General features: G+C 37.1%; 1 protein-coding gene across 13 annotated transcripts in view; it reads right to left on the reverse strand.

Moving 5' to 3' along the window:
* Positions 1-26,666, reverse strand: part of LOC5564635 (unconventional myosin-IXa) — a 220,670-nt gene that overhangs the window by 12,912 nt on the left and 181,092 nt on the right. For all 13 annotated transcript variants that reach the window (XM_021849218.1, XM_021849217.1, XM_021849216.1 and 10 more), the window contains one exon: positions 10,137-10,685. In XM_021849218.1, coding sequence (XP_021704910.1) covers positions 10,137-10,685 — 549 coding nt within the window. The remainder of the gene's footprint in view (positions 1-10,136; positions 10,686-26,666) is intronic.

The following is a 26,666-nucleotide window of genomic DNA, read 5'->3' on the forward strand; positions in this document are numbered from 1 at the left end:
TAGACCTTCGCTGATATTTGAGATTTTTGTGACTTTCGTTGATTTTGCGGACCATTGCCAACTTTCAATTAAGGATGTAGGTTTAGCACTATGTTCATAAATCATGTATTGTCCATCGATTGTAGATCAAACAGTCTTCATTCCATGGATTCATGAAAGGATCGAAATAATCCGTACAACTCAATACAATATTCCGTTTACCAGTATGAAGAGGAAAGAATCTGTGCCATATGCAAAGATCATCAGTAAATTTGTGTGCTACAATTTAGAGATTTTAAGGCCAATATTTCAAGGAAGGCCTAGAACATCGGTATCATACAAAACAAACCCCGGTTGGAACTCTGGTCCCATTGCCAGCGAAGGACTCTCAGATATATTGCTTAATATGACCCCACAAAATTCAGGAGATGTCAGACCCTGCAAGCCCTCCAGTTGCAAAATCAAGCAACTAAAATTAACGAGATAATACGGATCAGAAAAATCGGCAAAAGCCACAGCGACGGAAGGGACTAACGATTGAAAGTATTGTATGTAAAACGGTAAATCTCTAAACTTCATCGCTAACACAAGCATTCTCGCCGATGTGCTGAAGGACCGCGGATTTAGCATCGTAGAGTAGCGTTGCAGGAGGTTTGTTGACGAACGAGAATCGTAGCACCTACTTCCAGCAAAGCCTCCCGTATCGATAAACTCATCTGTTCAACATGTTTCGAGTGGATTACTAGATTACCAGAATAGGACGTCGGTTATGTGATACGGAGTAAGTTCTACGTATTCCGTAATGGATTCGTGCCACGAGCCGAAATGTGCAGAAATAAGAATAGGAGCAGCTTGACGGACAAGCGTGAGGTGATAGAAAGGTGACAGCAGCACTTCGATGAACACCTGAATGGGGCTGAGACAATAAGGATCAAGACAATGGAGGAAATGTCTTCGTCAGTACTGCAAGGCGAAGGAATACTCTTTGAGGGAGGTTAAGAATGCCTTCCGTCAGACAAAGAACAAGAATGCTGCTAGTAATGATGACATTGAAGACGCCTTCCTTTTAGCCTAGTGATAACGTCAGCTGCTACAAAGCGAAGTCATGCTGAAGGTAGATCGGCTTCCTGGGCATAGAGTATCATCGCACCTGCCGCACGATATATACATGCGAAAATGGCAACTTCGACAAAAACAAGTCTTAGTTGATAACTATGGAAGTGCACCTACAACACTAAGCTGAAAAGCAGGGTCTGTTCCAGTGGGGACGTAATGCCTAAAAGAAGAAGTTTGGCATCGAGCTGAACTCAGAAGTTATCAAGCCGACCTCGTTGACGGCCGATTGACAACGGACCAGATCTTTACTATTCGGCAAATCCTTCAAAAACTTGGTGAAGACCAGATCCCAACGCATCACGTTTGCAGCGATTCAAGGTAGCTTTCGTTTAGTATCGACCGCGTAGAAGTATGGAAAGTCATGGACAAAAGCAGATTTTACGTGAAGCTGACAAAACTGATAAGAGCTACGATGGAAGGTGTACAAAGCTGTGTGAAGATGTCAGGTGATGTTGAGAAACTAAGTAATGGATTACTGATTAGAAGCCTCGCGTAGTAACCTAGAATACTGGTAACACTAGGTTATCGTCAGGGTTATCGACTAAAAAATAGTCTAAGTTGAGCTGTCAGGTCCTGTCCTAGTTCAAAACTACTTTCTTATCAGAACTTAGAAGCGAGAAACAAGAGCCACAAGAAGCAGAGGTACCGTGAGGGCCCCTAACTCTGCGCAGCTCCTAACTCTGCGCACTTTTGCAAAAATCCACCAAAATCTGGTAAATTATTTAAATTTTTGTTTAAAATTTGTTTTCAATATATTGATACAATAGTAATAAAAAAGTACGCGAAGAATTTTCTTGACAAATTAACGTTTATTACTTAAGTAAAAAATAAAATAGCTTTAAAAATATTGAAAAACGTCCAAATTGACTGCCCGTTAGCAAAAATGCTAAGGGAGTACCTCATCACTTGAGTCATTTGAATCAAATTAAAGCGAATATATTTCAGATTTTTAGTACGTAGTCACTAAATTATTTATCGAGCAATCATCACTGGTAAAGTGCAACTTATTTTCTCTTCATTTTCTTATTCTTCTTAAGTGCGCATAGTAAGGAACCATTTTTCAACTATGGTCCTTACTATGCGCAGCAGTTATAAAACGTTATTTTCAACATACAATCAACCCTCCAGAGGTCGATATTGAAGGGAACCATCGACTTGTCGACACCATCGAGATATGAAATAGAAATACTTTGGAAAATTGTTTGAGGGGACCATCATAGTAAGGGAAGATTAAAAAATGACGTCCATCATATTTTAAGGATTTCTACACTTCGTCCCCTCAATCTCCTGTCGCTATTTTTACAGTACCTAATGCATGAATTATCACATTTTTGTAGACTCCTCCTCCCCTGAACGATGGACGTAATTTTTGAATGCTCCCTAACCATGCAATGAAATAATTTTGATTTTTTTGTATAGTTTCATGAGTCAATATCAAGTAATGGAACATCGAGGTTTAATCGTATTTGCTATATAGAAACGCCAATAAAGTACTGTTATTGATCTGAAATATGAATCGCTAATTAATTACGTCACGCTTATACAGGGCGGCAATGCTTCTCGATTGAGTGATTAACAATACATTAAGAATGGATATACCCTATCGCTTAAACTATTCTTCGTATTCAGTAGGAATGTTCGGGTTTCACATATAACAAACCAGAACCAGGTTCTTATTAATTTTCTTCAAACCCGGATCCGACCCGAATCCGAGACAATTATTTAATACCAAACCCGGACCAGAACCGAACCAAACAAAATTTGGTTTTTATATTTTCTAGTGAAAATACATGAACAGTCAAAGCTAATTTTCCTTTACACGCCAAGGGTGAACGCAAAAAAGACGTAGTTTGTATGTTGATTTGGATTTTAGAAAACTAAGTTAATTACATGTTTTGGAAATCATATGATGATTTCGATTATTTTGAGAGTTGCACTTGATGGCATTCAGTAATAGTAATTATCATGGATTGAATTATAGATAAAATTCACTTCACTTAGTAAACTTCTATGTTGGAAATATTTCACGCTCCACTAGGGACGTAAAGTCGTATAAAGCAAGAAAATGAAGATTGATTCAGAGTTTGAATGCTAGTAATGCTTTTAGTAAAATACGTAAAAATATAGTAAACTGTTATAAACAATTTATCGAGTGCGCAGAGTTAGGAACCTAAATGCGCAGAATAAGGAGCATTACAAAAATTAGTGCGCAGAGTTAGGAACACGGACACCCTTGAGAAAAATTAAAAATTTGCAATAAAAATCATTACTTAGTGGAGCTTTCATATTTTTTCCTTACACATAAAGTCAATAAGTATTTGCTCCCAAAATTTCAGAGGATTGTGTTTTGTTTTCAATTAATTACAGCTGTTTGAAATTTGAAAAACCTTAAGTGCGCAGAGTATGGGGCCTTCACGGTATGTCAATTTTAATAAGTTAAGGTGAAACAGTTTGGAATCAACTTCTAAGATTGCACCACTGAAACTTCAAAGGCACAAATCACTCGAAGAAAGCATCCAACAACAGTGAACTTTTTAATTTGGCTTTGTGCACTAGCAGAAAGCTTAAAATAAGAAGATCAGAAACGTTTGCCAACTATTTCTCCAGTTTAGTGCCTTTGAAAACAGGGGCACAAGTCGTTCATTGTGACGGCCATCTTTGGATTCCGAGTTGTTTCACCTTAAACAGAATTGGATCCGGTCATCGGTTAAATCTATCAAGCATGAGCGCAGTAGATAATAACAATGATTTTGGAAGCAAATTTGTGGAACCTTCAAGTGTAATCGATCGATATGTTGCAGATAAACGCAAGACTGTCCGATTAAGAGGGGGTGTTGAGAAACTAAGTAATCGATGACTGATTAGAAGTCTCGCGTAGCAACCAGTTTGTTACTGGGAGCTTAGGAACTAATTTATTTCACTCTTGTATTATAAACCAATCAAGACGTTTTTCAATAAAAACTTGTTTCTTGTTTTTCGAAACCACTCAGAATTTTATCTCAACTCAAGAGGTGAACATTTCAGTTCGTTTGGATCCCGCCTGTTCCTACGATAAGGTGAAGGACTTTCGTGCCTGTTGTTCAATATGTTGAAAGGCTAGTCCGCTAAGACCACGCAGATCCTAGCGAGGCTAGCCCGTCCACATCCGATTGCAAATCATAAAGAAATACAATGCAGTAGATGTTTCCTTCAACTGGGCAGCTAACTGACTGATACCTCAATCAGCAGCTGCAACTCTCTTTATTCATTCCAGGTATATATTTACAATTCAATCACACTTATCCAAATATCATACCTCTCGATAAATCTTCCACACTTTTACCTACGACGACGCATGCTTCTCAACCGACGATTCTTCTACCTGAGGTGCGACACTACCTCTATTCCAACACAATAATGCGCTACACTGAACGAAAACTCCGGTCGCACATTGAATGATTTGTAATTCACAGGGTCATAAAACATTATATTCCTCATTTTGAATGACTTTGAAGGAATATGATGTATCCACTGTCTGTTGAACAAAAATCATCCAATTCAGAGATGAACTTTAGATCATAATAGAATGGTATTAGGCAGCTAATTGAACAATGGTAACACGAATGAATAGCATGCAACTTATGACGGATTTTAATATCTCCCTTGTCCCAAACCGAAAATCATTCAATTACTGTCTGAAGTATCAGACGAAAAGGGGATGGTCAAATGTCAAAACAATCTTCTAAATCTAAACGTAAACATGGTGACGGCAGCGTGGTTTTCCAAGCGTTTCTGGGTGAATTTTACAGGTAATTGCACTTGGAATCTTACATTAGCCTCTTTTGTATCATTTATTTAACACTTCTTAATGGTATCTACCAATCACAGGTCGCAAATCTGCAAGTATTTGGAGGTCATACAATGTATTCGGTAGGTTGGCATCTGTTCCTGAAGACTGGTAAATAATATATTTGATAACCTCGTTAAGAAAATAAATAACAATGTACATTCACCAACAATGCTCTGAAGTTGTTTTTTTTTTTATTTGAATTCTTTTAAATTATTAACTACAATGGATAGGGATTGCTTACATGCATGTATGATGGTCATTCAATTTGAGGCATCTATTCGAAGGATAAAAATCATTCCAAGACTGGATGATTTTCATTCAGAGTGATTTGTAAACAGATGATTTTCGCGCAGATGAAAATCATCTTGATTCTGTCTGAAAATAGGTATGGGGCTCGGATGAGTCAATGATCATTCAATGTGCGACCGGAGTTTTCGTTCAGTGTAGAAGATGTTATGCAAACGAATCTATGACATTTGGTCAAATGACATTTGGTCGAATGGACGTTTCGTCGAAAAGAATTTAATTGCTTTAGAGCCATTTTGTTTCTAGTCAATTTATAAAAAAACCAGAATGTGGGCTATACAATGTCAGGTTATAAGGAGCTTCACTGAAAAAATCATACAAATCGGTTGAGTAGGCTTCAAGAAATTTGAAAATTTCAAAAAGAAGTTTTTTGAAGTTTTTAAGATCTTCATACGGCCAGACTGGTACCAGACACGTAAATGTTCGTTACTCCAAAACGGTTGCACCAATTTGCTTCATTTTTTCACAACAAACTCTCATTTAAGTATTGTTTGGAACAGTGAATGACCGAACATGAGAAAAAATCTGTAGCCTGAGATATTTACGTAGATTGTAGCAAAAAGTCAGTCCCCCAAGAAATTTCGGAATATCTTTGGATCTAGATGACTTATGATCAATATCGACACAGATTCTCAAAATAGAAGAGTTTTTTGATGGCTTGTGAAAAAATGGTGCAAAAACATCGAAAAACGAAAAAGTTATCGCAGTTTAAATATTTTTTGAGGTGAAAAATTTAAGCTGCCGTTAGAGTGGTTAATAAGTGCAAGGAATCTACATTAGTGTACTGGTATTTCTTGAGCAAACCTCAAGCCTTCAATAAGCATCGTACGATATTTCGAGATTCCAATTGTTCACACAGACTCACTCACAAATTCGATGGAGCTCTTGCGTCGTTGACGTTACATTATGTCATTTTACTCATTCCGGCAGATTCTGCGAACCGGATGAATCACGACAAATTAATCTAGAATGGAAGAAAGTAAGACTCACACAAGACTCGTGTAATCTCACGTGATACACATAATAAATATAATTATCTATTTTGGACAATTTGATTGAACTAATTATGAACAAACTATCAAACGTCATTTACTCCACCAACAAAGCTACATGTTGTCTCAAGGATTTTAAATTTAGCTGTAAATCACAATCGTAACAATAATTCATCATGAGTAGGAAAACGTATCCTACAGGTGGAGCTTTTGATGCACTTCTTCAAAAACTTCTACTAAAATTGATGGTTTTGGCCTCTTTATTTTTCGAATAAAAATGCATTATATGCAGCTAATTAAAGGTGACCAATTTGTTCTATGCTTATCAGGACATTGCATACTCTTACGCACGGTCGTACGCTGTAAAACTTGATACTTTATAAAATATCCGAGTATTCACACTGGAAGTTGTTATTGGATAGAGATCCACAGTTATACATAAAGAATGATGGCATTTTGGAAGAATAATAAATTCAACAAAGTTTAATATTCCAATAACTGAGCGACGAAAAAATTTAGGAGGAATTTTTCCAAAGAATGATGATATTTTGAAAGAATAAAAAAAATCAACTGATCTTGATTACCTTTGAACTTCTTTCAATCTTCCAATCAAAAAATTACTGAGAAATAAGAGCATTTACAACAATAATTTATCCTTTATAGACACTAGTATTGATAATCATCTAGAAAGATTCATTTTTGACTTCTGAAAATAGTATGTTTGCCCAAAATTACTGTTAACCCATCTATTGTGCAAAAAATTAGATTGGGTTTATATCTGCTGAACCAAACGATCAATCGATCAAGCATTCCAAAACAATCTTTGGTCGTAACAGTTCTGAAGCCATTCGACCAAATGTCTTTCGACCAAATGTCCTAAAGCCTATGCAAACAGTTGGGATTAACAGCCGAGATACTATTTACAAAAGACCCTGTCAGTTTGTTTGCTTCGCGGATAATATGGACATTGTCAGCCGAAAATTTGAAAAGGTGGCGGAAACTCATCAATCAAACCATTTTATCCATCGTGAAGTAAGGTGAAGTGAACCATGAGCATCGTAACTCCCCAGTAAACCTCGTATCCTGAAGGTGATAAAAGCTAGAGAGATACGTTAAGCGTAGCAAGCCCAAGTAACCACTAGCCTGCCAATTCGCTTTTCGTGCTTATAGTGCTATTATACTTCTAATATAGGGCATATCAGCTGTACTAGCAAAGTGCTATTTGGTTACTGGGATGTTTCAAGGCAAATATTACTGAGAAACTTACGGTACGGTAGACTTCAGTGGGAAATGTCGGAAAAATTTGCCACATTTTGAGTGGTTCTCCGGAACACGTTTTTGTCTCCAGCACCAAAATACCGCTATCTAATTAATTAAGGGTTGCTGAATCCAATGCCGTTTTCCAAAAATATAATAGTATGTAAGTCTAATGTTTTGAGATATTAGTTGTCGATTATACACAATTTGACTATTTCTGCAAACTTGCATACAAGTTTATCAACTTTATTTTCTTAATTTTCAAGACTTCAAAGTTCATCCTTAAACCAGTACTTTACAACAAAGGTTATAATACTTTCGATGCTCAAAGGTTATTTTTTGATGATCAAGAAAAGTATTTTATTTTGCCATATTGCTGGGAAATTTAAAAATTTGGATTGCTTCGGGGAAATAACGCACAGAGAGCAATTCCTGCATAGAAGAAATGAACCTCAGCAAGCACTGCAACTCTTAAGGAGACAAGATTCACAAATGAAAACACACGATAGTTCAATTGCAGCAATTTCTGCTCGTGAGCATTGCATTAATATTGAAATTTATATCTCTTGCTTGTTCCATATAAATATGGGACCGGACTTGATAAACGGTGCATTATTCTTCAAAGTCGTCAAATTTTTAAGTCCTTATGCAGCAAACTGATCCAATATCGTTCAAATGAAATTGATCATTAATTTAAGCGACGCAGGCTCTAACTGCTATCTAAAAGCGAATAACTCATTTAGAATTATTTCTACGACTCAAAGAAGAATCAATTGATTCCATTTTGTCATAAATTATGCTTTTACGCCCCTTTGTTCCCATTTTTAAATGCTTTTTGTATCAATATTTATCTAGTCGTTCATGCTTGTTGAATGGACCTATTCAACTAAATGTTTTTTTTTTGCAATCTCTTATCATAATAATTTTCGGTCGTGCTACTTTTCCCTGAATGTTGTTTCCCCGAATGCCAGTTCCCCAAACATCCCGGTTCCCCGAATAGCCTACTTCCCCGAAAAGTTCATAAAAGTGTCATAACTTCATACATTTCAGGGGGTGAACATACTGGTCATCTGATATGCACCCTTCTTTATTTGATTGGCGGTTCTTACGAGTTTTACCGTCCTGAGCATTTTTGGCTACATGTGTATAGTCGGGAATCACTAAATATCTCCTTCTTTTGATTGCTTATCGTTCTTTCTAATCCACCATCCGGTCACTGAAAGCTATTATAGCACCTATTTGAACTGCTACACTTCTCGGAGAAACGGGTCATTCGGGGAAACGAATTATTAGGGGAAAAGTAGCACAATCATAATTATCATTTAGAAATATCACACAAGTTGAATTTCTAATTATAGGTAGTTGTGTGTTGGCTAACTGCTAATGATTTTTTTATATTCATATCTTTATTCATAGTGAACAATAGAAGTGATTTTGAATAAAATAAGTTCATCTGACCGTTGTGCACAACCCAAGAATTAAAGAAAGAAGTCAAAGAAGGCAAGAAAACATGTTAACTTTCAGTAAGCTGTCTCCTCTCTCTCTCTGAGTTGGTGAGGTAGAGAATAGCTGCAAAGTCAAAATACATTTAGGTCGCGGGTGATTAGGATTAACTGGGAGTAAAATTTCCCGATAAATTAGGGGAACAGCAGGGAGTCAACCCATCCATACGATACGATTCATACTTTGTATGAAAATCCGTAATTTGGCACAGATTTCTTATAGGTCGAAAATTAGTGCTTTTCACCTACCATTGATTTTCCAGGAATCAAAATTTGTTTTTTTTTTGTAACGCGTAATGCAAGAGAAACGATTAATTCTGTATGGAGACTGCAAGCATGTTGAAAAAATCGATTCAATCTGAAATTAATCGTTAAACTTGAACCAGACTACATCTTAAACGAAAGTTTAAGTACAATTTTGCATACCGTAAAGTGCCCTTATTCAGCACATTGCCTAATTCCGCGTATTTCATATAAAATTATTTTTATATGGAAATACACATTCATATTTTAGCAACTTTTAATGCCATTTGATGCTACATTGATTTAGAATAAGTTTGTATCACAAATAAAAGCAAATAAGGCATTTCTTCGCGGCGTAAACAAATAATCAGTAGAGGCCAATCTAAGTAGATGCCATTTTTCTAATTTCTTTAGCGTCCGTGCCAAGTCTGCAGGACAAAAAAAGGATTTCTTTATTGCAAATGTTTTTTATGCTATATTCCATGGATCTGCTTGCTACAGATATGCTCCATGGTGCTTCAATTAAATCTTAACAAATACAGTCAAACCTTCATGAGTCGATATTGAAGGGACCATCGACTCATGGGAATATCGAGTCATGGAACAGCTTTTCTTTGAAAAGCTGTTTGAAGGGACCATCATAGTAACCATGATTTTCTGTTTTTAGTATGGTTCCATGAGTTGATATGGAGGGTTGACTGTATCAACATAATTATTAAGTTTTATCCTAAAAACGTTGGTGATAAAAGCTAGAAAGCAACGTTGCCCTTTTATTCCCTCAGTCTATATGGTAAAATGTGCTAAAATTGTGAATGTCGTTTAAGTCACTCCGTCAAGTTACGGCATAAGAAATCGAACTCCATGAAACGCTGCATACACGAAAAAGTTCAATACTAATTCTAAACAACTTACCTTGCTTAGCGCCACCTTGAACCGGTCCCGTGCCTGGTTCCCCCGGATGCGCGCCTGTATCACCTGCACCCCAGTCTTCAGCTTGGTGTACCACTTCCGCACCGAATATCCTCGCCACGCACTCTGGATAATGGTGGCCGCATCCGTCCTCAGCTTGCGCAAGAACTTGGCCTGTTTCTCCTTCACATACAACCGCCAGTACGTTTGGATCGTACAGGCCGCACTCCGGTACTGGCAGTACTTTTTCCGCTGCAGAATCGATCGAAACCACCGCTGGATCGTGATGATGCTGTCGATGATCTTCGTGTGCAGGCAAATGTCCAACCGCATCTTCTGCGACTCTCGCATGTAGATCTTGGTCAGACCCAGCTGGTAGTGCTGCTTGTTCAGGTCCATTGTGTTCATAAAGTCCCGGACGTCCTTCTGGGAGCTGACCAACCCCTTCGGCAGCAGTATCCGGTACAGCTGGATGAACTCCTCATAGGTAAGCCGCACATTGTAACCGGCCCGCCGTATCCGGACCGTTTCCAGCATTCCCGTATAACGGAGCTGTAGGGAGAAGAAAAAAATGGAGACAAACATTTAATTCAGATTTCTTAAAAAAAAATAAGAGCTTAGCGATTTTTTCAGAATCAACTTCCACAAATCCACCATGACTTTACTTCCACCACCCTTATAATCAGAACCTTGTTGATTATGTCATTCAAAAACCCAAAACAATACGATACTATTCGATATATTCGATATTGATTTTCCAACTCCCAAAATTGAGCTGATAAGTATTACTATCAGCATCGTTATGAAACAGTGCTGAAAAGTAGCACATTTCACTTCTGTTTTTGTTGGTGAGAAAAGTAGGCCATAATGTTGTTCATTGTTTTGATAAAAAAGAAGGCTAATTTACAAAGGAATTGCAAAAAAAAATCGACTCCATTAAGCGTTAAACGCAATTGAGTCTCAAGTAAATGAACTAGGAAAAAAATGTTAGGGTTACCTTACAATTTTAATCCATGCGAGCAAATTCCCCAAATTTACTACGAGATAAAGGTACGATGATCGGCCATGGATGTCAGTCAATCAGCCATCAAAACAAAACCGACTAATTTTATTGCATTTTTGCGCTTGGCATCTCTGGCTGCTTTCTTTTCTGCACGTATTTGTTCTTCTTCCTTTTTGTCTAACTCTATCTTCTGGAACCACGCTCTGTACTCATCGCTTGTGGCGACAGCAGGAGGACGAGGTCGTTTGCGATCTTTCGGGGGCTTAGGAGTAGCTTTGGGCAAAGCGAAGGCAACGCTAAACAAATTTTGCTTCATTCCTGCCAGGGACAAGCTAGACAAGGCTTGTGATGGAGATTTTGGATCTTCTGTCGAATTTTGGTTAACCGGTTGTTGTCTCAAGATTTTGATATTGGCTGGATTTTTTGAAATGCCTGTTACAGTTTCTTCTTTCAAATTTCCGTTCACAAGACTTTCTTCCACGTTTTCAGCAGTTCCCGTTAGTTCAGTGATGTTCCCTGTTTGCTGCGTAGTTGTATCCCAAGAGCTTCCGACAGTATCCTTCCACTGGAGCATGTTAATCCGATCTTCTGTAAATTCAAATAGTGAAAGATAAAATATAATTTTATTTCATTATTCTACAGCGCACTTACCCTCGACATCATTTGTTTCAAATCCATGGAACTCATCGGGATCGTCTGCTGGGAGATTTAAGTTCGCTTTCTTCTTAATGTCCTGCCATGTATAGAACAAATTGGTGTCTCCTACAGGACCCGACCAAATGGAATCAGATTGATGCTTTTCAAACATTTTTAATTGACCAACTTTGAGACAAGATTCCAGATATTGCAGACAATGTTGAGCTCCGGGTTGGGCTTCAGTAATGTCACGGCTGTCCTGTTCACCAGGTTCAACAGCTTCACGCGTGTCTTTGGCAGTACTTGAAGTTTGTCCTTTCAACAAAATGCCATAGTTGACCGCATTTGGATTCCACGGTACGATTCCACACTTCCGAAACCCGTTCATGATTACAGTTTTCATGTTTTTGATGTCATCGACTGCTTTTTTCAAGAGCGGTGCAATTTCATGTTTCGGCAATGTTTGGCCAGCATGAAAAGTTCGATATTCAATCAAACGTTTATTCCAATGGACTTTCAATGGCCTAAAAAAAGCCACGTCCAAAGGCTGGAGTACATGAGTGGCATTAGGGTACAACGAAATCAGAGTAATCTGATGTGAACGGCAGAAATCAATGGTCTCGTAGGACACATGCGAGGTGTGACCATCAACAAATATCACTATTGGGAGTGGTATTTTTGCCTCTTCTACCCAAGGAACGAATACCTTCTTTAGATAATCCAAGAAAGTTTCCCGCGTCATCCATCCTGACTGGTTCCGTCCAACCGACCAGCCTGAGGGTGCATTTTGCGCGATCACTGCCGGGAGTCGTTGTTTATAGGGGAAAAGAACCATCGGCGGAGCAAGAGTACCGGCGGCGTTAGCTGCAAACAGGGCCGTATAGCTTTCTTTTTCTGAGTTTCCATTATTTGTATGAACATACTTTTCACCAGTTTTGGCGAAAACGTGTTCTTTGGTCGGAACCATCCGTACTGCTGACTCGTCCATATTGAATATGCACTCAGGCTTCTCCAGAATCTGCCGTAATTGTTGTTTGTCAATGAAAGAACCGACTTCATTGAACCAGTTCCGGATTGGTTTTTCCGCGACTGTCGTACGTTGTTTAGAGAGAGCACTTGGGACGCGACGCGAGATTTCAGGATGACGCCGGAGGAACAATTTTAGCCATTTACGTCCTGGGATCCCAGCTGTAAACGGGTTAGATTTACCGGAAATACGAAGAAAGTAACCAACAGATGTTTGTAGCCGCTGAGCATTGACCGGAAACCCCGATTGGGCAGCCAAGCATATCCATTCAATTATTGACTTCTCCTCCTCCTTCGATAGCACGGTCGGCTTTCCCGGTGAGCGCAATTTTTGTAGTTTGAGCTTCCGGCGAACGGTAGGCTCCGGAACACCAAACGAAGCGGCAGATTTTCGGATGGATACACCTCTACGTGCCATGTCCACGGCATTTGCGAGTGCAGTCTTCGAATAAGTTACATACTTTGTTTTTGGTTCCATTTTTGCCTGTAAATAATTAGGAACACAGTGAGCCTAATTTGACGCAAAACATTTTTGCTCAAAACATTGTCAAAATGCACAAAAAAACGTTTTGTAATGCATCAGAACACTAGTAATACTTACAAATTAGTAGATATTGATGTTGTCTTCACAAAAAAATCTTTTTACCACGGGAATTCAGGAGAAATATTTGACTGTTTCCTTAGCGGACATGTTAAGACTGGCGAAAAATGACGCATTTGACGGATGGAGTTTTGTTTTTATTTTTGTTTATGCTTGTGTACAAACAAAAACTACCTGTTTTGATATTTAGTATGTTACATTAGTGTAAACAAATAGTTATAGAAATAGTTTTTCATAACAATTAAAGTAAATATAGTTTTAATGGTGAAAATGTTGAAAAGTGCGTCAAGTTTGGACCCGCGTCAAATATGGTACATACACGGTACCTTTCTCTGACAGTGTGCTGCATTTTTTACACATTCTAATTTATGACCTATCGGCTGGGATGTTATTGCTTCCTTTCCCGATCGCCATGCGGAGGACAGCCATAAAACAGGAAGAAGCATTAATTTCTGCTGTGCATCTCCTGCTCGCCGCACGCAAACAGGAAAAGTCCGAGTGATAAATGAAGATAATGTGAAAAATTTAAGAGAAAAACAGCGACAAACATTACCTTTCGTCAAATCTGTTTTTGTCATCTTCATTTTTTGTTTTTAGCATTCAGTCTGGGCACCAGGGTATTATTGGTCTGCTAATGCACTTTGTGGATTAGTGTGGTACCTATCTGCTGGAGGAATGTGCGCATACTTCGTCACGTCTTGTTTATTTGGAATGCTCTTTTTATCTGTTGTAGGAGGATTACAGTTTCAAGGGTAGTTTGGCGAAAAAGTCGCCTCTGTTCTGCGCCGTGCGTGTAATCTCGGCCCTGTCATCGGAGAACTCTTTCGTCTTAACGTTCGAAAGAGATCGAATTACTTGCCGTCTAAAACGATGACGACGACAAAGGCAACTAAACCTTACCGGTCGAAATGATTACTCGACAGGATCGAACAGCGCCGCTAACAACCATTCAGGTGCCAACAGTATACATACAATGCCGAAAGTGATTAATGATTTCGAATGAAAGATGACTAGTCAGTTGAGACATTATCATGCTGAGTGCATTACAACAAATCTAAAATAAGGTAATTAGCGCGCAAATTTCAACTGAAGTTGGGAAAAAGCATCAGAACCACGTTTAACTTACAAAACACATAAAATAATGTATTGATAACATTATAACGAAAATACAATGTTTATACTTGACTTTTGTTAGATTCAGAAAGAACATAGCATTACATAAGGGCCTTTCCTAGCCTACTGGTGAAGTCCAAGGCTATAAAGCAAAACCAATCGGGAGGTATCTGGACTCGATTCACGGTCGGTGCATGATCTATTCGTAATGGAAATTATACGATTTTCGATATACGAATGGCAATTTTGGCAAAGAAAGCTCTCTGTTAACCCTCTAATGCCCATTTTCAAACTTTCTGGAACATATTTTATTATGTTCCTGGGACATATTTTATTTCCCGTGTAATTAACGAAAATACAGGGTTCAAATCATTTTAATACTAACAGGCTTTTCTTTTGTGATACGTTGGCTGTATAAAAATATAAGATGTACATTTTTCTGTATTACACGTGAAGGCTTTTGTATGTTATGAAATAATTCAATGTTTTTAACATTTCTCAAAAACACAGAAATGTTTCAAAAGTCATGAAACAGCTTTTCTGTTATGCGGGTTATGGTCCAAAGTGTCAGCCAAAAATAAAATCATTTTAATTTCCAAGCTTCGAAAAAATACACAAAATAACAAAGGGTATCCCGTCTAAATGCAAGGTTAAGTAGTGTGCAGAGCTCCAATGATTCACTTTGGCATGGAGGATTTTTCTCGGCCGAATCGTCTGAAACTTTACAAAAAGAAGCACTTCAATGCGACGCATATTGTGGCCAAATATGAGCTCAGTAGCTTTCAAAAAACCCGAAGTGAATCAAAAGTGCCAAGAATAGGATCCGGCTCCCTACTAGAGGATTAATAACAGTGGAAGTGCTAATTAGCCTGGGACACGGTTTCATGAAAAATATAAATTGTCGCTCCTGTCCACTTTCTGGATTCCATTTGGGTCAACAACTGTGCAAAACTTTAGGTCGATCATTGTATGGAATTCACTATGGGAAAACTCACTTTCGCGAAGAAAAATCGCCAGAGGTTGCCCATTGACCTCCATAAAATTTTTGAACACAGACCTTGATAGGAATTTCCACGACAAATAACATAGTTAACGACTGCAAAGCGATCCGATGTTTGTGAAAAAAGTTATTAAGCATTGACTATTCGGACATTTTGCACAGTTTCACGTCAATCGGTTTACATTGAATAACTTTTATCACAATGTTCTGCAATGATCTTTATCATAAAAAACCTATCGAGGTTTGTGTTCAGAATTTTTATAAAAATTAATGGGTGACCTCTGGCGATTTACATTTACTTTATCTTTGAAAAAATATATTTTCCCATAGTAAATATCTTAACTGAGCGAGTCGACATTTTGCACAGTTGTCCTTCTTATTTTTCTTGGCAGTACGTCCTCACTTGGACAAAGCCTGTTTCATAGCTTAGTGTGCAATGAGCACTTCCACAGTTATTAACTATTAAAAGGCATGGACAACTTTTTTGCACTCTTTCGTTCATATCTTTTTACTCAATTGATCAATTATTATAATTTTGATAGTATTGTGTAGGGGATTAGTTTCACCGCTGAATGCATTTAGTGTACATCTACAATCGACCAGTGCTTCTCAATTAAATTTCAATATGTTTCAAGTAAATGTAGGTTTATGAATATAGTATGTATCAAGTCTTGCGAGCTCATGTGAAACCTTTTTGAACCACAATAATCACTTGGCCATTTGACATGTTCTACTGTAATTTTTTTAAAAGACGAACGATTTACCGCTAACCAAGTATGGTCCAAATGGGTTTGTGAATAGGTTTGTGTATACCGCGGACAGATATTGAATGCAATACAGTTAAACCTCCAGGTATTGAAGGAACCATCGACTCATGGAAATATCGTGTCATAGAACAGCTTTGCATAGGAAAGCTGTTTGTGGGGAATCATCACACAATGATCGGGTACCAAAGTAATAGATTGGGGCTGCTTTTTCAGTTTTGGCAAATTATCCAAAATAGAAGGAACCTGAAAAGCAGCCTTAGTTCCAATATTTCCAAAAAAAAAGATGTTTAAAAAATTCTATATTTTACATTTTACATATATTTGGACGATATTTTTTATAATAAATTAATCTATCTATCTGCCATCTTCTATATAAATAAAAATGGGGTGGTGTTTGCATGTCACGATATGACTTGAGAGCGGATGAACGGATTGACGTAAGTTTTTCACGGTTGGACTCGACAAGGGATGCGACGTGATAGTGAGATGAAAAAGTTTGGGCAAGTCTCCGGAATAATCGGGAAGCCGGGAGAAGTCTAATGAGTCATTTTGTATAGTCCAATTCAATTGCCTGCGTAGTAGTACAATGTTGACAAAATTTTCGTTGTTTGCTGTGAGAACTGTCACAACATTAATTGACTCATTACGTGTGGAAAAGATGGATAAATTATGGGTGAAATTATGAAAAAAAACAACATTGCTTTTGTTGAAAAATAAATATAAACATAATTACTGCCGAGCATTCACTTCTTTGTTGGACTGATGTTGACCGAAAGCTCGAAAAACGTCAAACAAAAATCGACGTATTTTCATTCTGAGGAAATCGACTTGTGTAAGATTGATTGTGCGTTGGCATTTGTGGTAGTGTGCTTGTAGACTTCTATGGGGGATTACAAGACGTTTTACAACAGCCTACTTGGGGTTCATTCACATATTTCATAACGCTGAAAATGGCCATTTTTGGCACCTACCCACCTCCTCGTTATAGCGTTATGAAATTTGTGAATAAGCCCTTGATGGCAAGACGAAGTTTGTCGGGACAACGAGTTTGAAATATACTCTTCATACACATTTTAATCAAATTCAATCAAATACAAACGAACAGCGATTATTTGTTTTGAAAAATTTGAGCCATAAGAGAAGAACATATTGACGTGAGCACATACACCAACTTATCCGAAGAAACACCCGGTTTTCAGAGTGTTTATTTGGATAGTTTAGTGTACAAACCATGTTGCTATGAACGTGACCTGATGTTTATGTCAATTCATCCATATAATCGTTCATCAAACTCACTGATTGGTCGTATAAATAGACGTATGCGTTTACTTTTATGAGAAATTAATCAAAAAATCTTCTCCAGGTAACTTTTTAATTTCAATCTTTAGCAAATGCACAGATTTGTTGATCGAAACTGTTAGAAGATTCAAGAATACAGTTTTTTTTTGTGTTGGGATTTGAACCACTGCGATCATTAAGTTGATCTATTGAATGCAGTTGGGAACACAAAAACGAATTTTCCCAGCAAAGATAGTGCTGATTGGTGGTTACGTCGACCAAATATGGACAGTTTATTCCTTCTTCTTTCTGACATTACATCCCCACTGGGACAGAGCATGCATCTCTTTCGGTGCTACACGCGTTGCTGCGAGAGAGCATTCATTTTTTACCGCAAAGTTCAAATTCAAATCGTTATAACTTTTTTGTTATTCAATATTTTTGCACCATTTTTTCACAAGTTCTCAAAAGACTCTTCTAGTTTTATGATCTGTGCCGATATCGGTCATTGGTCATCTGGTTTTGAAGATATTACAAAATTCCTTGGGGAACCGACCCATACTCTTTCAATCTTTTTCGTGCCAGCACCAAAAATTACTGTAGGAAAATTTCAGCAAGTTTTGCTTTGAGCCAACTCGATACCTCGCAGTCTATCGCACATTGCGAGTCAACACTTCCAAGGTGCAGTGCAGAAAAATCACTCGTGCACATCTCATTCGAAATTAAACCCTCTACGGACAGCTTCATTTTTTACCGCAAAATAAATATTCAAATCGTTATAACTTTTATTTTTAAATATGTTACACCATTTTTTCCGAACTTCTCAAAAAACTCTTCTAGTTTTAGGATCTGTGTAGATATCGGTCATTGGTCATCTGGTTTTGAAGATATTCCAAAATTCCGTTTCTGTTAAATTGGTGTATGGGAAAGTTGTAGATCTAATGATATCTTTGAAGTGAATTTTCTCAATTTACAAAAAATACGTTCTCACAGTTTTTGCAGCAAAAGTTGCCTATTGTATGGTCTTTCGAATGCCACTTAAAGAAAAATTTTATCGAACCAACTCCATGAGATGCCATAATCTAAAGATTTCATTGTTTTTCACTTAAATTTGCTTATAACTTCAAAATCACAAGAATTACATACTTGCGATGTTCAGCAAAAACGTGTATCTTTACTTCCTCTACAACTCTTCTAAAGACCACATTCACGTAAAACTGAAAACAAAAAAGTTAGATCAAAATAACTGATTTTTTGGGTCCACCCTAAATTAATACTTTCAAAATCAATTTACTTAGCTCAAATGAAGAGTTAGATCATAAGTGTCTTCGACAAAGTTGTTCAAAATAATATTTTCTAAAAGTTTGCAGAAGAGCGCAGTCACAAATTTAATCAAACAAAAAAGTTTGAGTCAAAATTTTAGCTTAAATATGAGCCACCCTAATTAACTTTTTCCTTAAAAGATGCAAAACTCAATTACGAATAACTTCTCTGAAGACATCGAACATCTAAATTCGACGAGTACAGAGATAACACTTTTTTCCGGCTAAACTGTCGATTCGGTCTATTGTGCAATGCTCTCTCAACTGCACTAATGAGATAATATGATTCGTTTGAAAAAAAATAGGAAAAAACAGCAAGTCAAATAGTTCTATAATGAAAAGTAACCGTATATCGGTCCCACTTCAGATTTCCACATCGTGTAACACATAAATGAACCGTGTTTTGATTATCTTTATGTTTTTTATCGGAAAGATATCGTAGTGAACAGCAAACTGTGAAAGTTTCATTCAAATTTGAAAATATTGCAATCCGCTGGAATTTTTTGAATATTTGTTTGGAAACTTCTCATCCCGTTTTCTCAATGCCTACTTTTTATGGGACTGGCTTAAGATTCTCGGCAGTACTAATAGTGGAGGGTCCCATAAAAAATCAATGGATTGCGTCAATAAAGGAACCATGTTAAAAACATACCTCCACTAAAGGAACAGTGCTTCTATTATTGATGCAAGGAATTTTGTAGTAAAAAGTATTAGAAGAATTAGAAATCTATCGACTAATTCCTTGAAATTACATATCTCATGCTTTTATCAGCGTATTTTAGTTGTTTTCCTTAGGTGCTCCACTAATGGTACATTTGCCATACTAACAGAAAATCATGATTGAAATGATTGATTGAAATTCTTTTGCCCGTAACGAAGGACTAAAGTCCACTGGAAGCATTAACGTGTCGGTGTCTATTCTCCTGCTGGAGGTAGAAAATCGCTGAGTAATGAGAAATTTACCCATCAAATGACATACAAACATAAGAAAGGAGATATTTATATTTCTAGAAAACCAAATCTAAGAGTTGAATATTCATTGATATACCGTGAGGGCCCCTAACTCTGCGCAGCTCCTAACTCTGCGCACTTTTGCAAAAATCCACCAAAATCTGGTAAATTATTTAAATTTTTGTTTAAAATTTGTTTTCAATATATTGATACAATAGTAATAAAAAAGTACGCGAAGAATTTTCTTGACAAATTAACGTTTATTACTTAAGTAAAAAATAAAATAGCTTTAAAAATATTGAAAAACGTCCAAATTGACTGCCCGTTAGCAAAAATGCTAAGGGAGTACCTCATCACTTGAGTCATTTGAATCAAATTAAAGCGAATATATTTCAGATTTTTAGTACGTAGTCACTAAATTATTTATCGAGCAATCATCACTGGTAAAGTGCAACTTATTTTCTCTTCATTTTCTTATTCTTCTTAAGTGCGCATAGTAAGGAACCATTTTTCAACTATGGTCCTTACTATGCGCAGCAGTTATAAAACGTTATTTTCAACATACAATCAACCCTCCAGAGGTCGATATTGAAGGGAACCATCGACTTGTCGACACCATCGAGATATGAAATAGAAATACTTTGGAAAATTGTTTGAAAATTTATCGAGTGCGCAGAGTTAGGAACCTAAATGCGCAGAATAAGGAGCATTACAAAAATTAGTGCGCAGAGTTAGGAACACGGACACCCTTGAGAAAAATTAAAAATTTGCAATAAAAATCATTACTTAGTGGAGCTTTCATATTTTTTCCTTACACATAAAGTCAATAAGTATTTGCTCCCAAAATTTCAGAGGATTGTGTTTTGTTTTCAATTAATTACAGCTGTTTGAAATTTGAAAAACCTTAAGTGCGCAGAGTATGGGGCCTTCACGGTAACACAGTTTACGTAGAATACTTATAAGGCCAAAAATCCATTACAACAACAATGAATCGTTCATTCATTCACAGAACAGAAATACGCAACATTCTAGATAATTCCTGTGTACAATCCCATTCAGAAAATGCAATAAACGTACCACTCCAACTGTGACGATCATCTTCAATTTGAGCATCAAACCGGTAGCCGTTAGCAGTGCAATCAGTGCGCTATCGACCGTCACTAGAACCAATACGAACGCCACTCTAGCACACGCGGCGTTGCTCATATTCAACCGGACAGGTGCAGCACTTTTCGTCAATGACCATTACGCGGGTTCGTTTTCGGCCAACCTTTGCGCTGGCTAGATAGGGATCACTAGTAATATAGAACTTGTTTGCCACGCGATCACACCACTCTTCCATTCATGGTTTTCATCATAGTCATAGATTTCCAGATCCACAAATTCCAGTCGTTGTCACATAAATTGCCCGAAATCCAAAACTTCCGTGCCGTACCGAGGTAGAATTATAACTGAGGCACAATCGACAAAAGGCGAAAGGTGAGGGCTATAGAGAAAAACGGGACCAATGTCTTTTCGGCGCTGGTGGTTGTGTTATCGTAGGACTGGATGCAAGGAAAGAATTGACCTGCATTTACGGGTACCTCTCCGTAAGCTCGATCATATGTCTAGCATAACATGGAAAAAGGGCCCAACTCGAAAATGTAAACAAATTTAATTTTTAACTGTCCTTATCAGAAGTATCGTACCTATCTATACATATTTACCGTGATCCAGTTTTGAGATCTTTCGTTTTATGTTTCTATGATAATTACCAAAGGGTTTATTTCAAATCAAAGCATTGGACCCAAGGGAACTATCTCAAACAACTATTGATGGGCATGTCAAATAAATTTCTCAGGATTTTTCTCTAAATATGATTTGAACTTGGATCTTATTTTTTCTGTTATTCAGTTATTAGTTGAGAACTTTCTATGCCAATTGACCATTTTTGTTTTTGTATGTCGTGTGGCAAGCACATAGAGTCTATGCCCTATGCCCCCCACGAAACTCATCTTGTTCTTGCTGAATAGTTGCTCGTTTTCCGCTATGGCTATCTGGGCCCCTTTTCAACTTGAACCATTCTTTTAGGAATGGTACACAAATTATGTCACGCTAAATTTCAACTTTTTCAACCCCCCCCTTTGTCCCACTTTTTGTATGAGTCCTACGAAAATTTTGTAAGGCTTGTCATGATCATGATTTTGTAAGGCTTGTGACGTAATTTGTGCATGATCCCTTATTATTAGTGCAAAGGTATAGGAAACTTACTTGGACTGACTTTTTTCTTTGAAATTAACTAATTTCAAGAGGGTGTAACTCGTACAGCATTTCACGTAAAGCCAAACTCATAAGAGGGTTCTTATATGGTTTAACTTATGGGGCTCCATATAATTGCAAGTTTCAGTGTGGCATTTATACTAATAATGTTTCGGAAAATGTAGAGGACAGTCATGTGCTTAGTCAAGTGCCTTTTTAGATTTCCAATCCTTCTCAAGCAAATTTGTATTTTTTACGTTTGGCTGTTTGGCCCTTATCACATGTTATGCTTAGATGTTTGGCATTCTTGAAAATTCTTCAGGGGCAGTCGTAACGCAATGTTGTGCAGGTAAAAACGAAAGAGTAATTGCAGCGTGCTCGTACCTCTTGTACCCCTCGAGGAAAGGTATCTATGGGATGATGGGAACGATGGGAACATACGAAGAGTCAGCATTTGGAACGGATTTGCTCCAGCTGAGACTAAACCGAAAGATGGCAAAATACGTGAGAAAAAATACAACTTATTGCTTATCACACCGCAGCGGCATGCAATTGGCACTGTGTGGATGGAGTCACTAAGCTTAAGATAAATTGAAGTTGTTACTTTGTGCACTGTGGAATTGAGCATGGCGCGTCAAGATTAGGATTTGCTCCTTAGTTAATTTATAACCTTGATGATGTCACTGAAACCGACAAAATTGGTTCAACTTGATGCTCTTAGTCATCCATTGATAACTCTTTCAGTCGAGGAATGAGTGCATCGAAAGGGGTAGCCTGGAGCCACAGGGGGTAGTTTGATGGACGCCAAGCGAGAAGGGATAGTTACATGGGTGTTGTCAGGTTTTCAATATGGGGGGAGGAGGGTTTGTTGGTACAGCGACCATAAAAGTTCATTCAAAAATTCCGCGCAACAATTGTTATTATTGTTGTCGTTAACGATCGTTTTACCAGTGCTGCCCAACGTACAGTCCGCTTCCTCATTTTTGTGTGGCCCGCGGAGGGTTCGAAGATACTTCTCATATTCTGCCCATTGAATATTATACCAACCCCAAGTTAGAACATACTAAGCATATTTAATTTTCAATTTAGTTTCAACCTAATATTCTAGCTTAGTAATTAATTAAATTGTTTTGTTTTTTTTTTTAACCTGCTTTGATATTTAATCTTATGAATGTTCAAATACGAAATCTCCAATTCTCGGTGTTTTAACAATGTTTCTACCATGACTTCCTTCGACATTAATCCTTGACAGAATTATTAAAAAGGCAGCGTACTGCGATCAAAGAAATGACCATTCTTGACCATTTCATGCAAGTAATTTCCCACGCATCGAGATAGACGATTACTTTTCTTGTCAGCAGCAAATCAGCCTCAACATTCAATTCAATACATAGTTTTCTAGAATCCTGCGCAAGATTACAACGTAACGTTATGCAACATTTTGCCAGAACACTAAATGAATTTATAATAAAATTAAGAGCAGGTTTCTTTTGAAATACTTTTTAGCATATTCGAAAATTTCTGGGTGGCATTTCAAAATGATTATTGGAAAGATTTTAAAGGAATCCTAGGCACGATTCTTGTTAAATCTTGGACATTCTAACCAAGATTTTCGTAACAGCTTGATCAGGATTTTAACACATTCCGGTTCATGTTAATAATATAAGGTCGGATTTTTTCGAAGTATTTTGTACGGAAAACTTGCTTTTGGTTGCTAACTTTGGTCGCTAACTGTAGATAAGAATTTCATTACAAATTTTACAAGATATATTCCACCAGTTTTTTTTTTAGGAATAACTTCCATGCATCCATCAATGAGGTTCGAAGGATTCCTCCAAGGAACCTAATACAAATTTCATCAGATTTTTTTCTCATGATTCTTGTACCAATAGATTATCTCAGAATTTCTTTCAATTGTTCCTCCTAGTTCCTTCTAAAAATTATTACAGCAATTCCTCGAGATATTCCATTAAAAATATTGCTTTAACCTTTCGGTTGTCGCGCGGTTTGCCACCGTCAGAACCACCACGCTGCTGTTTGTTGTGAATGAAAAGCGAGCTTCTTTCAGCAGCGTTGTACAAAATACAACAGCGCGACGACTGAAGTGTTAAAATAAATAACTTTAGTTTATCTAGTTCTTGCTTTATTAAGCTTTTCATGAATTCTGTTCAATGTAACAGTCACAATTTTAACGTAAGATTCTAACAGGGTTTTAAAGCCCTGTCCCAGCTTTAGTGCCAGACTAAGTTTAAGCTAAGTTTAAGTAGCTCAAAAATACATGTTTACTCAATTTTCTAATGTTTTCCAATGGTTTAAGTCCAAAAAAACATGTTTTATGTTTTTTTTTAGATTTTGTCACACCTCTTGGCTCAAACTCAAATTTTGGATGTATTTTGTTTTCCGTATCCCTTCCGAAATGCCAGACAGGAACAACCCCAGTGTAAAAACTAAAACCCCTGTGGTGTTTTTGTCGACTAAGCGAACGACAAACATGATCAAAAGTGTCAAGGTTCATATATGGACCCAATTTTTAAATTAAAGTTTAAACATGATATAGCCGTTATTTGAGCGGGAAAAATTGCTAAAGTAGTAGCAGTAACATGCTCTTTCGTGTTATAAAGTAAAAACAAGATTTCTTTTAAAATGTTAGGCCCCAATTGGTTCTAATTCTAGTGTTTAAATTTGTTGATTCAATGTTGGAACATATTTATTATATTATATTATATTTATCTAGAATGAGCTTTACTTCTTCAGCGTTGCCAACCTTCCAGATTTGTCTGGAATATTCCAGATTTTTGAGGCCCCATATTACAAAAATCTGGAAGATCCAGATAAAATTTGAAATGAATTTGTAAGGTTTTGTAAATAATTTGTAAGGTTATCCATGGACGACATAAGCGATCCAGACTTTTCCAGACAAATTTTCAAAATCTTCCAGATTTTTCAAAAATTGACTTGGCATCCCTGCTTCTAATTATATTGCATGGAAATTTGACAAATTCTATGAACTTTTTTGGAGAGACATAAAAATTTCACCAAAAAAAAATACAAATTTTTGGGTATAACATACGAAACACGGAGAATTTTCAAATGAATATGCATCAAATTTGCTTTATTTTCACGTTTTTTGAGTATTGGAAATTCTGTTTCTTATGTTATAACTAGCTTACCCAACGTGGCTAGCCACGTCCCAACGAAATTTTAAAGCGAAAGGCTATGTAGGGTAACCAATATATTTTAGACCTCTATATGGTTTGGATCCTCTGGGTCATTTTCCAAGCTTAAATCAAAAGACCAACTGAGTTTGCATGTTATTTGGATGGATTTGACTGATGTACACTTCCATCAAGCGTTCGCGCATGGGAAATATCTTTGTTATGGCTAAAATTAAATAAATTCAATCGGTTTATCCACGCAACCGTTACAACACGTTACACACTGAAATTGAAGACGTCAAAAATTTTACGAATGTACACACTTAAACAGACTCTCTGAGTTCGGTAACTTTTTTTTACAGATTTGATTCGGTGATCTAGTAAAATACAGATGTTTCGGTAAACGACAGCTTGTTTACCGAAGACTGTGAATGAAATTGCCGACTGTCAGTGATAATATTGACATTTGACCAATACGGTAAATATTTTCACAGACAAATCAGTAAATGAGTCAAAGCACTGATGTCGGTGAAATATAAAGCTGACATTTCGGTAAACAAAGCGCTGATTACCGAATACGGTAACGTAGCAGCACGAACTGTCAAATCCGCCATATATGTTTTTTTCAACTGGCTGTGCAAATCCTGTAGTGATAAAGGCATTTCTAGAAAAAAACAGTGATTTAATATGAAGCAAGAAGTGATTCGTTTACGCGAGGAGGATGAGCGCATTTCGTAAGGAACAAGTGCCCCCGTCGCTAGTAGTACGAGGAAAGTTTCCGGATGTGTTTGATGGATGTGCGGTCGGATCAAATATTTATTCCTGCAGGAAGTGACTTGAAAACTGCGTTTTTTTAGGCATTTTGCATACTTGTACAATGTTTCAATGTCTTCACCGTGACACCAAATCCCTCCGACCAAAATTTCTTTTTGTTCAATCACCAAAAGATTGACTACACCCGGAACAACATTTTTGCATGGATTGGAATGAACGAAAACTGGGAGCGGAGCGAATTTATTAAACGTATCTAAAGGTGAAAATAAAATTTCGACCGTCTTAACAGAATATTAAGTCTTTTTTTATAACGAACATACATTTAAAAATATCACAAAAATCTCGGAGGCTTCCTTTTCGGTAATTCCAAGGATCAGTATTGATTTGCAAATTACAGATTTACGGTGATCTGAATTACATTCCAGGCTCAATTGCTTCGGTAAATTTTACCAATCAATCAAATGTTGACAGTTGATCGTTCTGCTTCCAATTACTGACTGATCGGTATTTTTTTGATTACCGAACTCATTACCGACCGTTCAGCTGATGAGATTTCGGTAAATGAATTACCGAAGTCGGTAGTTTTTTTCCAAGTGTGTAAACAATAACTTTTTTCAAACCTCTAGGCTAAAAGCATACAATTACTTTTGGTTTTCCATTGTTAATCGA

Source organism: Aedes aegypti, chromosome 3 (genome assembly GCF_002204515.2).
Source record: "Aedes aegypti strain LVP_AGWG chromosome 3, AaegL5.0 Primary Assembly, whole genome shotgun sequence".
Taxonomy (NCBI): domain Eukaryota; kingdom Metazoa; phylum Arthropoda; class Insecta; order Diptera; family Culicidae; genus Aedes; species Aedes aegypti.